The 13,635-nt window shown below is 50.3% G+C and overlaps 2 protein-coding genes across 2 annotated transcripts in view; one reads left to right on the top strand and one right to left on the bottom strand.

Moving 5' to 3' along the window:
- Positions 1-4,131, bottom strand: part of LOC119968049 — a 33,342-nt gene extending 29,211 nt beyond the window's left edge. Inside the window, exon 1 of the mRNA XM_038801147.1 lies at positions 4,104-4,131. Within this exon, the coding sequence (XP_038657075.1) occupies positions 4,104-4,131 (28 nt within the window). The remainder of the gene's footprint in view (positions 1-4,103) is intronic.
- Positions 4,132-4,322: 191 nt separating this feature from the next.
- The window catches only part of LOC119968050 (immunoglobulin superfamily member 1-like), a 54,355-nt gene continuing 45,042 nt past the window's right edge, over positions 4,323-13,635 (top strand). The window contains exons 1-5 of the mRNA XM_038801148.1: positions 4,323-4,616; positions 6,090-6,389; positions 8,042-8,347; positions 10,638-10,937; positions 13,244-13,549. Of these exons, the coding sequence (XP_038657076.1) occupies positions 4,460-4,616; positions 6,090-6,389; positions 8,042-8,347; positions 10,638-10,937; positions 13,244-13,549 (1,369 nt within the window). The 5' untranslated portion in view covers positions 4,323-4,459. The remainder of the gene's footprint in view (positions 4,617-6,089; positions 6,390-8,041; positions 8,348-10,637; positions 10,938-13,243; positions 13,550-13,635) is intronic.

Here is a 13,635-nt window from a genome sequence, read left to right on the forward strand (position 1 = left end):
ATCTACGTCACTATCTACCTCACTAACTAACCCACTAACTACCCCACTATCTACCTCACTAACTAACCCACTAACTACCCCACTATCTACCTCACTAACTAACCCACTAACTACCCGACTATCTACCTCACTATCTACCTCACTATCTACGTCACTATCTACCTCACTAACTACCCGACTATCTACCTCACTATCTACCTCACTATCTACCTCACTATCTACCTCACTAACTAACCCACTAACTACCCCACTATCTACCTCACTATCTACCTCACTATCTACCTTACTATCTACCTCACTATCTACCTCACTAACTACCTCACTATCTACCTCACTATCTACCTCACTATCTACCTCACTAACTACCTCACTATCTACCTCACTAACTACCTCACTATCTACCTCACTAACTACCTCACTAACTACCCCACTAACTACCCCACTAACTACCCCACTATCTACCTCACTATCTACCTCACTATCTACCTCACTAACTACCCCACTAACTACCCCACTATCTACCCCACTATCTACCCCACTATCTACCTCACTATCTACCTCACTATCTACCTCACTAACTACCCCACTAACTACCCCACTATCTACCTCACTATCTACCTCACTATCTACCCCACTATCTACCTCACTATCTACCCCACTATCTACCTCACTATCTACCTCACTATCTACCTCACTATCTACCTCACTATCTACCCCACTAACTACCCCACTATCTACCTCACTATCTACCTCACTATCTACCTCACTATCTACCTCACTATCTACCTCACTATCTACCTCATTATCTACATCTTATCTATCTCACTATCTACCTCACTAACTACCTCATTATCCACCTCACTATCTACCTCATTATCTATCTCACTATCTACCTCACTAACTACCTCACTATCTACCTCATTATCTATCTCACCATCTACCTCACTATCTACCTCACGATCTACCTCACTATCTACATCTTATCTATCTCACTATCTACCTCACTAACTACTTCACTATCTCCCTCATTATCCACCTCACTATCTACCTCATTATCTATCTCACCATCTACCTCACTAATTACCTCACTATCTACCTCATTATCTACCTCACTAACTACTTCACTATCTACCTCCTTAAGTACCTTACTAACTACCTAATTACCTACCTCATTACCTACCTCACTATCTACCTTCTTATCTACCTCACTATTTACCTCACTACTACCTCACTAACTAGCTCACTGTTTACCTCACTATCTACCTCACTAACTACCCCACTAACTACCCCACTATCTACCTCACTATCTACCTCACTATCTACCCCACTAACTACCTCACTATCTACCCCACTATCTACCTCACTATCTACCTCACTATCTACCTCACTATCTACCTCACTATCTACCCCACTAACTACCCCACTAACTACCCCACTATCTACCTCACTATCTACCTCACTACCTTACTATCTACCCCACTATCTACCCCACTATCTACCTCACTATCTACCTCACTATCTACCTCACTATCTACCTCACTATCTACCTCACTATCTACCTCACTATCTACCTCACTATCTACCTCACTATCTACGTCACTATCTACCTCACTAACTACCCGACTATCTACCTCACTATCTACCTCACTATCTACCTCACTATCTACCTCACTAACTAACCCACTAACTACCCCACTATCTACCTCACTATCTACCTCACTATCTACCTTACTATCTACCTCACTATCTACCTCACTAACTACCTCACTATCTACCTCACTATCTACCTCACTATCTACCTCACTAACTACCTCACTATCTACCTCACTAACTACCTCACTATCTACCTCACTAACTACCTCACTAACTACCCCACTAACTACCCCACTAACTACCCCACTATCTACCTCACTATCTACCTCACTATCTACCTCACTAACTACCCCACTAACTACCCCACTATCTACCCCACTATCTACCCCACTATCTACCTCACTATCTACCTCACTATCTACCTCACTAACTACCCCACTAACTACCCCACTATCTACCTCACTATCTACCTCACTATCTACCCCACTATCTACCTCACTATCTACCCCACTATCTACCTCACTATCTACCTCACTATCTACCTCACTATCTACCTCACTATCTACCCCACTAACTACCCCACTATCTACCTCACTATCTACCTCACTATCTACCTCACTATCTACCTCACTATCTACCTCACTATCTACCTCATTATCTACATCTTATCTATCTCACTATCTACCTCACTAACTACCTCATTATCCACCTCACTATCTACCTCATTATCTATCTCACTATCTACCTCACTAACTACCTCACTATCTACCTCATTATCTATCTCACCATCTACCTCACTATCTACCTCACGATCTACCTCACTATCTACATCTTATCTATCTCACTATCTACCTCACTAACTACTTCACTATCTCCCTCATTATCCACCTCACTATCTACCTCATTATCTATCTCACCATCTACCTCACTAATTACCTCACTATCTACCTCATTATCTACCTCACTAACTACTTCACTATCTACCTCCTTAAGTACCTTACTAACTACCTAATTACCTACCTCATTACCTACCTCACTATCTACCTTCTTATCTACCTCACTATTTACCTCACTACTACCTCACTAACTAGCTCACTGTTTACCTCACTATCTACCTCACTAACTACCCCACTAACTACCCCACTATCTACCTCACTATCTACCTCACTATCTACCCCACTAACTACCTCACTATCTACCCCACTATCTACCTCACTATCTACCTCACTATCTACCTCACTATCTACCTCACTATCTACCCCACTAACTACCCCACTAACTACCCCACTATCTACCTCACTATCTACCTCACTACCTTACTATCTACCCCACTATCTACCCCACTATCTACCTCACTATCTACCTCACTATCTACCTCACTATCTACCTCACTATCTACCTCACTATCTACCTCACTATCTACCTCACTATCTACCTCATTATCTACATCTTATCTATCTCACTATCTACCTCACTAACTACCTCATTATCCACCTCACTATCTACCTCATTCTCTAGCTCACTATCTACCTCACTAACTACCTCACTATCTACCTCATTATCTATCTCACCATCTACCTCACTATCTACCTCACGATCTACCTCACTATCTACATCTTATCTATCTCACTATCTACCTCACTAACTACTTCACTATCTCCCTCATTATCCACCTCACTATCTACCTCATTATCTATCTCACCATCTACCTCACTATCTACCTCATTATCCACTTCATTAACTACCTCAGTAACTACCTCACTATCTACATCACTACCTCACTAACTACCTAATTACCTACCTCATTATCTTCCTCACTATCTACCTCACTATCTACCTCACTATCTACCTCACTAACTATCACACAACTACCTCACTATGTATCTCACTATCTTCCTCACTAACTACCTCACTAACTACCTAACTATCTACCTCACTAACTACCTCATTATCTACCTCTTTAACTATCTCACTATCTACCTTACTAATACCTCACTAACTACCTCATTATCTACCTCATTAACTACCTCACTATCCACCTCACTAACTACCTCACTAAACATCTCACTAACTTTCTCACTAAGTACCTCACTACCTACCTCACTATCTACCTCACTAACAACCTCACTATCGACCCCAATAAGTATCTCACTAACCACCTCACTATCTACCTAATTAACGCCCTCAGTATCTACCTCACCAACTACCTCACTAACTACCTCTCTGCATAACTAGCTCTTTCCATTGAATTAATTTTCTCCCTACCTTTCTCCCTCCCTATCTAGCCCCTCCCTCCCTACCGTGTACCTCCCTACGTCCCTCGCTACCTACTCCTTACGTCCCTCCTTTCTTACCTACCCCCTACTTCCCTCCCTACATCCCTGCATCCCCTACCCCTACGTAACTATCCCCGCCCCACCTACCACCGTTTTAAACTACCTTCCTACCCCCTGCACCTGCCTATCACCTACCTCCCTCCTACCCAGCTACCCCTTTACCTCCTCTCTTACCCATCCATCCATCCATTCGTCCATCCATCCCATTCCAATCCATTCCTCCCACCTTCCCCACCACCTGCCTCCTACCTCCATACTGTGACCCCCCCCCCCCCCCCCTCCCTACCTATCTAACGGCTGACTGACCAGCTGACCGTCGGTTCAGCCATGAACCATGTCTCCATATTGGAACTCAGACTAAATCTGATATTGTCTCCCCCCTCCCCCCAGATCAGCTGCAGAAACCGTCGCTAATCCGGCAACCCGATTATCCTGGTCGGACCATTCTCATCCGGTGTGAGGCTCCGTTCGGCCTGCCCCGCCTCACCTTCCACCTTTCCCGCAACAGTCAGGATCAAATCTTGGATCCCATGCTGGCTTATGGCAGGCGGACATATTTCAACTTCCCGCTGCCACTGGCAGCCAACGATGGCGACAACGATTACTACACCTGCCGCTACAGTGTTCAGAGCGCAGGCCGCACATTTACCTCGGCTGAGAGTGACCCACTTTTCCTCGTCCTCCCTGGTAGGTTTGCTCTGCTATTTCCAGCTGTCTGACGTTTCTCTTTTTTAAAAATATTTTTATTGAAGTATTTGCAAATGTTTTATATAACAATAAGAAACAGAATAATAATAACAGACACATCAACATGGTAAACTGAACATTCCTCACCCTTCTGTACATCCCTTAATCAGATTGCACATACCCCCCCCCCCACCCCCCCCCCCCCCACCCCACCCCCACACACCCCCCCCCCCCACCCCACCCCTCCTTCAGGGTGCTGCTTCCGCTGACATTTTAATTGTCCCCGAGGAAGTGGACAAATGGCTGCAACCTCCGAGAGAACCCCGGCATTGACCATCTCATGGCAAACTTGGTTTTCTGCAGCTTGGCAAACCCAGCCATGTCACTGACCCAGGTCTCCACACTCGGGGGCTTCGAGTCCCTCCACAGTCACAGGATCCATCTCCGGGCTACCAGGGAGGCAAAGGCCAGAATGTCGGCCTCTTTCACTCCCTCAACTCCCGGGTCTTCCGACACTCTAAAGATCGCCACCTCTGGACTCGGCACCACCCGGGTACCTAGCATCATGGACATTGCCTTGGCAAACCCCTGCCAGAATCCACCAAGTTTCGGGCATGCCCAAAACATATGGAAATGGTTTGCTGGGCTTCCCACCCACCTCGCACATCTATCTTCTACCCCGCTAAACTTGCTCATCCTCACCGCCGTCATGTGTCCCCGATGGACCACCTCAAATTGTATTAGCCTAATCATGACGTTGCTTAGGGTGTGCACCCACAGACCCGCCTCTAACTCCCCACCTAGCTCCTCCTCCCACTTGCCCTTCAGTTCCTCCACCGGGGTCTCCTCCGCCTCCAACAACCCCTGATAGATATCCGACACTCTCCCCTCCCTCACCCAGGTACCAGAGACAACTCTGTCCTGTATCCCCCGTGGCGGCAACAGCGAGAAAGGCAACACCTGTTTCCTCAGAAAGTCCCGGACGTGTAAATATCTGAAACCATTTCCCGGCGGCAGCTTTAACTTGTCCTCCAGCGCCTTCAGACTGGGAAAGCTCCCATCTAGGAATAGATCTCCCATTCCTGTTCTCTGCCAACTTCGGAACCCGCCATCCATCCAAGCCGGCGCGAAGCTGTGGTTATTCAAATTGGGGTGAAGACCGACACACCCTTCACCCTCTTGTACCTCCTAAATTGCCCCCAAATCAACAGTGCCGCCGTTACCACCGGACTTGTGGAGTAACGGTTACCAATGCTGCCAATGGTGCCTTTGCATGACGCCGCCTCCATCCGCTCCCATGTCGACCCCTCCCCCAATACCCACTTGCTAATCATGGCTATATTAGCCGCCCAGTAGTAATTGCAGAGGTTCAGCAGCACCAACCCACCTTCCCTCCGACTGCGTTCCAACAACAGCTTTGGGGAAACGAAATGGAATCTATTTAACTTTCCTGTGGGTTTTGTTTAATTGCAGAGAGAGCGCCAGAGATTAACATCTCCTTATCGCGACCTCTGGGCAGTTTTGTCCTGGGTGAGACTGTCGAATTCAGCTGCACCACGCCCAGACACCACCAGGGGTGTAAATATTTCCTGTACAAGCTCGGGGAGAAGACCAGCATTCTGTCAAAGCAGGCCGCCAATTCCACTTGCAATGCCACCTTTGTGATGGAGAATGTAACGAGAGGCGCCCAGGGGAATTACACCTGTGGTTTGCAGATGGGGCAGAGGGCTGACATCAACAACTCGTCCAACAGCGTGGAGCTCACACTGACAGGTTTGTCAATATTCCAGAGGATGGGTGGAATTTACCGACATGTGAATTAGGAGCTGCAGTAGCCCCTCCAGTATACGACCTACACTATTCAATAAGATCACGGCTGATCTGATTGGAGTTCAAACCTATGGTCCCACCGACCTTTCACCCCTCTCGATAATGGACAATCTCTCCGGCTCTGCCTCAATAATATTCCCAGATTCTGCTCCCGCTGCCATTTGAGGAAGAGAATTCCGCAGACTTGCCGGCTCCCTGAGGGAATTAAATTCGCATCTCCGTTTGAAATGGACATTTCGAGGTGACCAGGGAACATTTTAAACTGGAAGAGGACATTGTCAAACTTCAAAAGGAAAGAGTTAAGTGGGCAGATAGGTGGCAAGTGATGTTGAATGCAGAGACGTGTGAGGTGGGGAATTTTGGGAGGAAGAACATGGAGGTGATAGAAAATAAGGGGTGGAATTGTTAAAGGATGAGGAGCGTAGGGACCTGGATGCCATAGTTCCCAGATGATTGAAAGTGGTGGTGGGACAGGTGGAGAGAGCAGTGAATAAAGGAGACAGTATCCTGGGTTTTATTATTGGTGTCACCGAGTACAAGAGCAAGGAGGTTATGTTGAACGTATACCTGACACTAGTTAGACTTCTGCTGGAATATTGTGAACAGTTCTGGGCTTCACTGTGGGAAATCACTGGAGAGAGAGCAGAGGACGTTCACAAGAATGGCTCAGGGATGAGAAACCAGTTATGAGGACGAATTGGAGAGGTTGTCTGTTCTCAAATGGCCAACCGGAGATTTGATAGAGATGGTCAAAATCATGGGGAGGAGGGTGGTGGTGGACAGAGTAGATGGGGAGAAACTGTTCCCATTGTCAAGAAGATAAAGAACAAGATGGCAGAGAATTAAAGTGAATTGGAAAAGAAGCAGATGGGATGTGAGATGATCAAAATTCACACAGCGAGTGATAAGGTTCCCCACAGTCGGCAATTGCAGAAAATACGGAGGCTGGGGATTGAGGGTGATTTAGAGATGTGGATCAGAAATTGGCTAGTTGAAAGAAGACAGGGAGTGGTGGTTGATGGGAAATGTTCAGAATGGAGTTCAGTTACGAGTGGCGTACCACAAGGATCTGTTCTGGGGCCGTTGATGTTTGTCATTTTTATAAATGACCTAGAGGAGGGCGCAGAAGGATGGGTGAGTAAATTTGCAGACGACACTAAAGTCGGTGGAGTTGTAGACAGTGCGGAAGGATGTTGCAGGTTACAGAGGGACATAGATAAGCTGCAGAGCTGGGCTGAGAGGTGGCAAATGGAGTTTAATGTGGAGAAGTGTGAGGTGATTAGGGCATAGTGTAGGTTAGATGGCCTTTAGTTTTTTTTTTCCATGTCGGTGCAACATCGAGGGCCGAAGGGCCTGTACTGCGCTGTATCGTTCTATGTTCTATGTTCTATGAGTGGTTTGGGTCTGGGATAGACTGGCTGGATGTCTGGAGGAGGCAGGTTCAGTCGGCAACGTGGAAGATGATTATTTGAACGGAAACAATACCCAGGGGGTATGGGGAAAAGGCAGAGGGGAGTGGCGTTGAACCATGATGCTGGTCTGGGAGGGCCACACGGCACTGTAACCAGTCTCTGATATTGCCTTTAACCTTTCAGATAGCTTCCCGAAGCCGCTGCTCTCGATGGAAGCCTCCTCCCTCTCGTTGTTCCCAGGAGAAAATATTATTTTGAGCTGCGAGGCCCCGGCAGAGTTTGAGGTGACTGGTTTCTACCTCCGCAGGAATGATGGCGAGGATTACGTTGCGATGGAACAACCTTTGGCCAGTGTGGCCGCTGCTAACGTCACGCTCACAGACATAAATCAGTCCGACGAGGGCAATTACACCTGTTTCTACCGTGTGGTGGCTATGGGCCAATTGCGTACCTCACAGAGCAGTGACCAATTACAGGTACTATTATCAGGTAAGTCCTCCCTCCTGTTGTTCTGCTTCACCTTGGCAGGCATGTGAGTTGGGGCCAGGACAGATTCACAGGGTGGTTACAGGACAGAAGGACGGCGTCTCGCCCCACCGTGTCCATCCTGACTCTCTGAGAGAGCACTGAGAGAGGCACTACTCCCTATCACAGCCCCACGTATTTACCCTGTGCAAACAACAAGCCAGTTCCTTCTCCAAACACTTCCATTGAACTGTCCTCCCCCCATACTCAGGCGGCACCTTCCACAACCTAACAGCCCCTTGCGTGACCCCCACCCATCCTCCTGTCTCCATCGCTTCTTTCTCTAATCCCCCTCAATCCACCCCCCCCCCCCTCCCCCACCTCCCTCATCCTCGATCCATCCCAATTCTAGTTTAGCTAGGGGCTGGTTTAGCTCACTGGGCTAAATCATTGTTTTTTAAAGCAGACCAAGCAGGCCAGCAGCACGGTTCGATTCCCGTACCAGCCTCCCCGGACAGGCACCGGAATGTGGCGACTAGGGGCTTTTCACAGTAACTTCATTGAAGCCTACTCGTGACAATAAGCGATTTTCATTTTCATTCTACACCCCCCCCCCCCCCTTCTTGGGGAACAACTTATCCCTCTCTGCCCCATCCAAGGCAAATCTCCCCCTGTCAAACCTCCTCTTCTCCTGTGGGGCACGTCCCAATCTCTCCAAAATATCCACCTCCTCATCCTTGGATTTCAGGAATCTTTTCCCGATCTGTCCCAGGCCGTCACCTCTTTGTTAACATGCTGAAACCCAGCAGCTGGATGCTGCACTCCGAGCTAAACCCAGGCGGTATTTAATTCTGAAACACATTCCGATGCCCTTGTTTTTGGACAAACCTGATTGACGTCTCTGCTCCTGAAACCTCTGGGACTTCTGTCTGGTTCTGATTGGGAAAAGTGGCAAGGTGCTGATCATGCAGATGAAATGCATCATCCATTGGATGTAGCGAGCACATCTGATGATGGCTACACGAGGTTATGGACCATTCTTTAATGGAATCTAGTAAAAACCTGCAGAATACGGTGTGAGAATTGTCTCTTCAGTGGATCCTCTGTCTGAACGCTGGCACAGGACCACAAGCGAGGCATTAGGAAAGTCAATTGAACATTACTGTTCATTCTAGGAGGGAAATGAGAGAGATTATGCTGCAGTTATCCCGGACATTGGTGTATCGCGTACACTATCAGTCTCACAGAGTCCCAACAGTGCCGACGGAAACCGTTCGGCCCATCGAGACTGCACCAACTCTCTGAAAGGGCAGTCCACCCAGCTCCACTCCCCCATCCACCCCGTCCTATCCCCATACCCTAACCTGCATGTCAAGCGGCATTTTAACACGGCCAATCCATCTAACCTGCACATCTTTGGACACTAAAGGACAATTTAACACGGCCAATCCACCTAACCTGCACATCTTTGTACACGAAAGGACAATTTAACAATTTAAGGATAATTTACTAAGTATCCAAAGATGTGCAAGTTAGGTGGATTGGCCGTGTTAAATTGCCCTTAGTGTCCAAAGATGTACAGGTTGGGTGGATTGGCCGTGTTAAATTGTCCCTTAGTGTCCAAAGATGTACAGGTTAGGTGGATTGGCCGTGTTAAATTGTCCCTTAGTGTCCAAAGATGTACAGGTCAGGTGGATTGGCCGTGTTAAATTGTCCCTTAGTGCCCAAAGATGTACAGGTTAGGGGGGATTGGCCGTGTTAAATTGTCCCTTAGTGTCCAAAGATGTACAGGTTTGGTGGATTGGCCGTGTTAAATTGTCCCTTAGTGCCCAAAGATGTACAGGTTAGGGGGGATTGGCCGTGTTAAATTGTCCCTTAGTGTCCAAAGATGTACAGGTTAGGTGGATTGGCCGTGTTAAATTGCCCCTTAGTGTCCAAAGATGTACAGGTTAGGGTGGATTGGCCGTGTTAAATTGTCCCTTAGTGCCCAAAGATGTGCAGGTTAGGTGGATTGGCCGTGTTAAATTGTCCCTTAGTGCCCAAAGATGTACAGGTTAGGGTGGATTGGCCGTGTTAAATTGTCCCTTAGTGTCCAAAGATGTACAGGTCAGGTGGATTGGCCGTGTTAAATTGTCCCTTAGCGTCCAAACGAATGGGGTAGTAGCCCCGAGGAGTGGCCTAGTTCCTGCTACTTGTTAGTGTGTTTGGGATCTTGCTGTGCGCCAGTCGCCCAGCGCCCAAAAGCGTTTCGCTGGCCGTAAACGTGCTTCGCGATGTCCTGTCTTGAATATCCTTTTTGTTTTCTCTGATGCAGAACGTTTGCAGCTACGACTGGAGCAGCGTTGCTTGGGCAGGGTGGAAATCTATTATGAGAAGAGGTGGGGTTCGATCTGCGGCAGCGGCTGGGACCTGCGGGATTCCACGGTGGTTTGCCGCCAGCTGGGCTGCGGGTTTGCTGAGGCTGCCGTCCTCTCCGGCCAAGGGAGCCAGCCCGCCTTGCTGGCGAACGTGGGCTGCCATGGCACTGAGGGTGCCCTGTGGGACTGCCTGTCCCACACCTGGGGAGCCAGGAACTGCAGCAACCAGGAATATGCCGCCGTGGTTTGTAACAAAGGTAAACGGCCCTCAGGAGCTTTGCGACAGTCTAGGGAAAGAGGAATCTTTGAGTCTGTCTCTATCTGGGGTAATAACAACGGGAAAACACTGGGAGAATAAACTGTGCCGATCTGGCGGAGCGTTCTTTCCCCAATTAAGGGGCAATTTAGCGTGACCAATCCACGCACATCTTTGGGTTCTGGGGGTGAGACCCACACAAACACGGGGAGAATGTTCAAACTGCACACAGACAGTAACCCAGAGCCCGAATCGAACCCTGGCCCTCAGCACCGTGAGGCAGCAGTGCTAACCACTGTGCCATCGCGCTGCCCTGGCCCTCAGCACCGAGGCAGCAGTGCTAACCACTGTCCCACCTGGTCCTCAGCGCCGTGAGGCAGCAATGCTAACCACTGTCCCACTTGGCCCTCAGCACCGTGAGGCAGCAGTGCTAAACACTGTGCCATCGTGCTGCCCTGGTCCTCAGCACCGTGAGGTAGCAGTGCTAACCACTGTCCCACTTGGCTCTCAGCACCGTGAGGTAGCAGTGCTAACCACTGTCCCACTTGGCTCTCAGCACCGTGAGGCAGCAGTGCTAACCACTGTCCCACCGTGCTGCCCTGGCTCTCAGCACCGTGAGGCAGCAGTGCTAACCACTGTCCCACCGTGCTGCCCTGGCTCTCAGCACCGAGGCAGCAGTGCTAACCACTGTCCCACTTGGCCCTCAGCACCGTGAGGCAGCAGTGCTAACCACTGTCCCACTTGGCCCTCAGCACCATGAGGCAGCAGTGCTAACCACTGTCCCACTTGGCCCTCAGCACCGTGAGGTAGCAGTGCTAACCACTGTCCCACCTGGTCCTCAGCACCGTGAGGCAGCAGTGCTAACCACTGTCCCACTTGGCCCTCAGCACCATGAGGCAGCAGTGCTAAACACTGTCCCACTTGGCCCTCAGCACCATGAGGCAGCAGTGCTAAACACTGTGCCATCGCGCTGCCCTGGCCCTCAGCACCCTGAGGCAGCAATGCTAACCACTGTGCCACTTGGCCCTCAGCACCATGAGGCAGCAGTGCTAAACACTGTGCCATCGCGCTGCCCTGGCCCTCAGCACCCTGAGGCAGCAATGCTAACCACTGTGCCACTTGGCCCTCAGCACCATGAGGCAGCAGTGCTAAACACTGTGCCATCGCGCTGCCCTGGCCCTCAGCACCCTGAGGCAGCAGTGCTAACCACTGTCCCACTTGGCCCTCAGCACCATGAGGCAGCAGTGCTAAACACTGTCCCACCGTGCTGCCCTGGCTCTCGGCACCCTGAGGCAGCAGTGCTAACCACTGTCCCACTGTGCTGCCGTGGCTCTCAGCACCATGAGGCAACAGTGCTAACCACTACGCCACCGTGCCGCCCTGGCCCTCAGCACCGTGAGGCAGCAGTGCTAACCACTACGCCACCACGCTGCCCTGGCTCTCTGCACCGTGAGGCAGCAGTGCTAACCACTGTCCCACCTGGTCCTCAGCACCGTGAGGCAGCAGTGCTAACCACTGTCCCACCTGGTCCTCAGCACCGTGAGGCAGCAGTGCTAACCACTGTCCCACTTGGCCCTCAGCACCCTGAGGCAGCAGTGCTAACCACTGTCCCACTGTGCTGCCCTGGCTCTCTGCACCGTGAGGCAGCAGTGCTAACCACTGTCCCACTGTGCTGCCCTGACCCTCAGCACCGTGAGGTAGCAGTGCTAACCACTGTCCCACTTGGCCCTCAGCACCCTGAGGCAGCAGTGCTAACCACTGTCCCACTGTGCTGCCCTGGCTCTCTGCACCGTGAGGCAGCAGTGCTAACCACTGTCCCACTGTGCTGCCCTGACCCTCAGCACCGTGAGGTAGCAGTGCTAACCACTGTCCCACCTGGCCCTCAGCACCGTGAGGCAGCAGTGCTAAACACTGTCCCACCTGGCCCTCAGCACCGTGAGGCAGCAGTGCTAACCACTGTCCCACTGTGCTGCCCTGACCCTCAGCACCGTGAGGTAGCAGTGCTAACCACTGTCCCACTTGGCCCTCAGCACCGTGAGGCAGCAGTGCTAACCAATGTGCCATCGTGCTGCCCTGGCCCTCAGCACCGTGAGGCAGCAGTGCTAACCACTGTCCCATCGCGCTGCCCTGGCTCTCAGCACCCTGAGGCAGCAGTGCTAACCACTGTCCCACTGTGCTGCCCTGGCCCTCAGCACCGTGAGGCAGCAGTGCTAACCACTGTGCCATCGTGCTGCCCACTGTTGACAAGAATGAGTTGTGTCAGTTCTGTGGTTGGTCCTGATATTAAAAATCTTTCTCCTCAAACAGATTTCCTCCCGAAGGCAGCGCTGACAGTTCTGCGGAAAAGTCAGGTGTTCTTACCAGGAGAGACGGTCAATGTGACATGCACGGCTCCCATTGCCTTCTCCAAGATGACAATGTACCTTTACCAGACCGACGGGCATGCCAGAGAGGCGCTGCTGTCAGCCCGGGCAAGCGAGGACTCTGCCACCTTCACAGTGCCTGGGGTAACTGGCACGCAGAGCGGGAATTATACCTGTGTTTACGAGACGGATATCGAGGGCGACATTTACACTTCCACCCAGAGTGAAGCCCTATCTATCATGGTGCTGGGTGAGCTGCAATCCTCCTTCCAACATCCAGAGAACAATCGTGGGAACAATCCCCGGGATTCACACACCCTGGGGGCCAGCAAAGGT

Source organism: Scyliorhinus canicula, chromosome 6 (assembly GCF_902713615.1).
Source record: "Scyliorhinus canicula chromosome 6, sScyCan1.1, whole genome shotgun sequence".
Taxonomy (NCBI): Eukaryota; Metazoa; Chordata; class Chondrichthyes; order Carcharhiniformes; family Scyliorhinidae; genus Scyliorhinus; species Scyliorhinus canicula.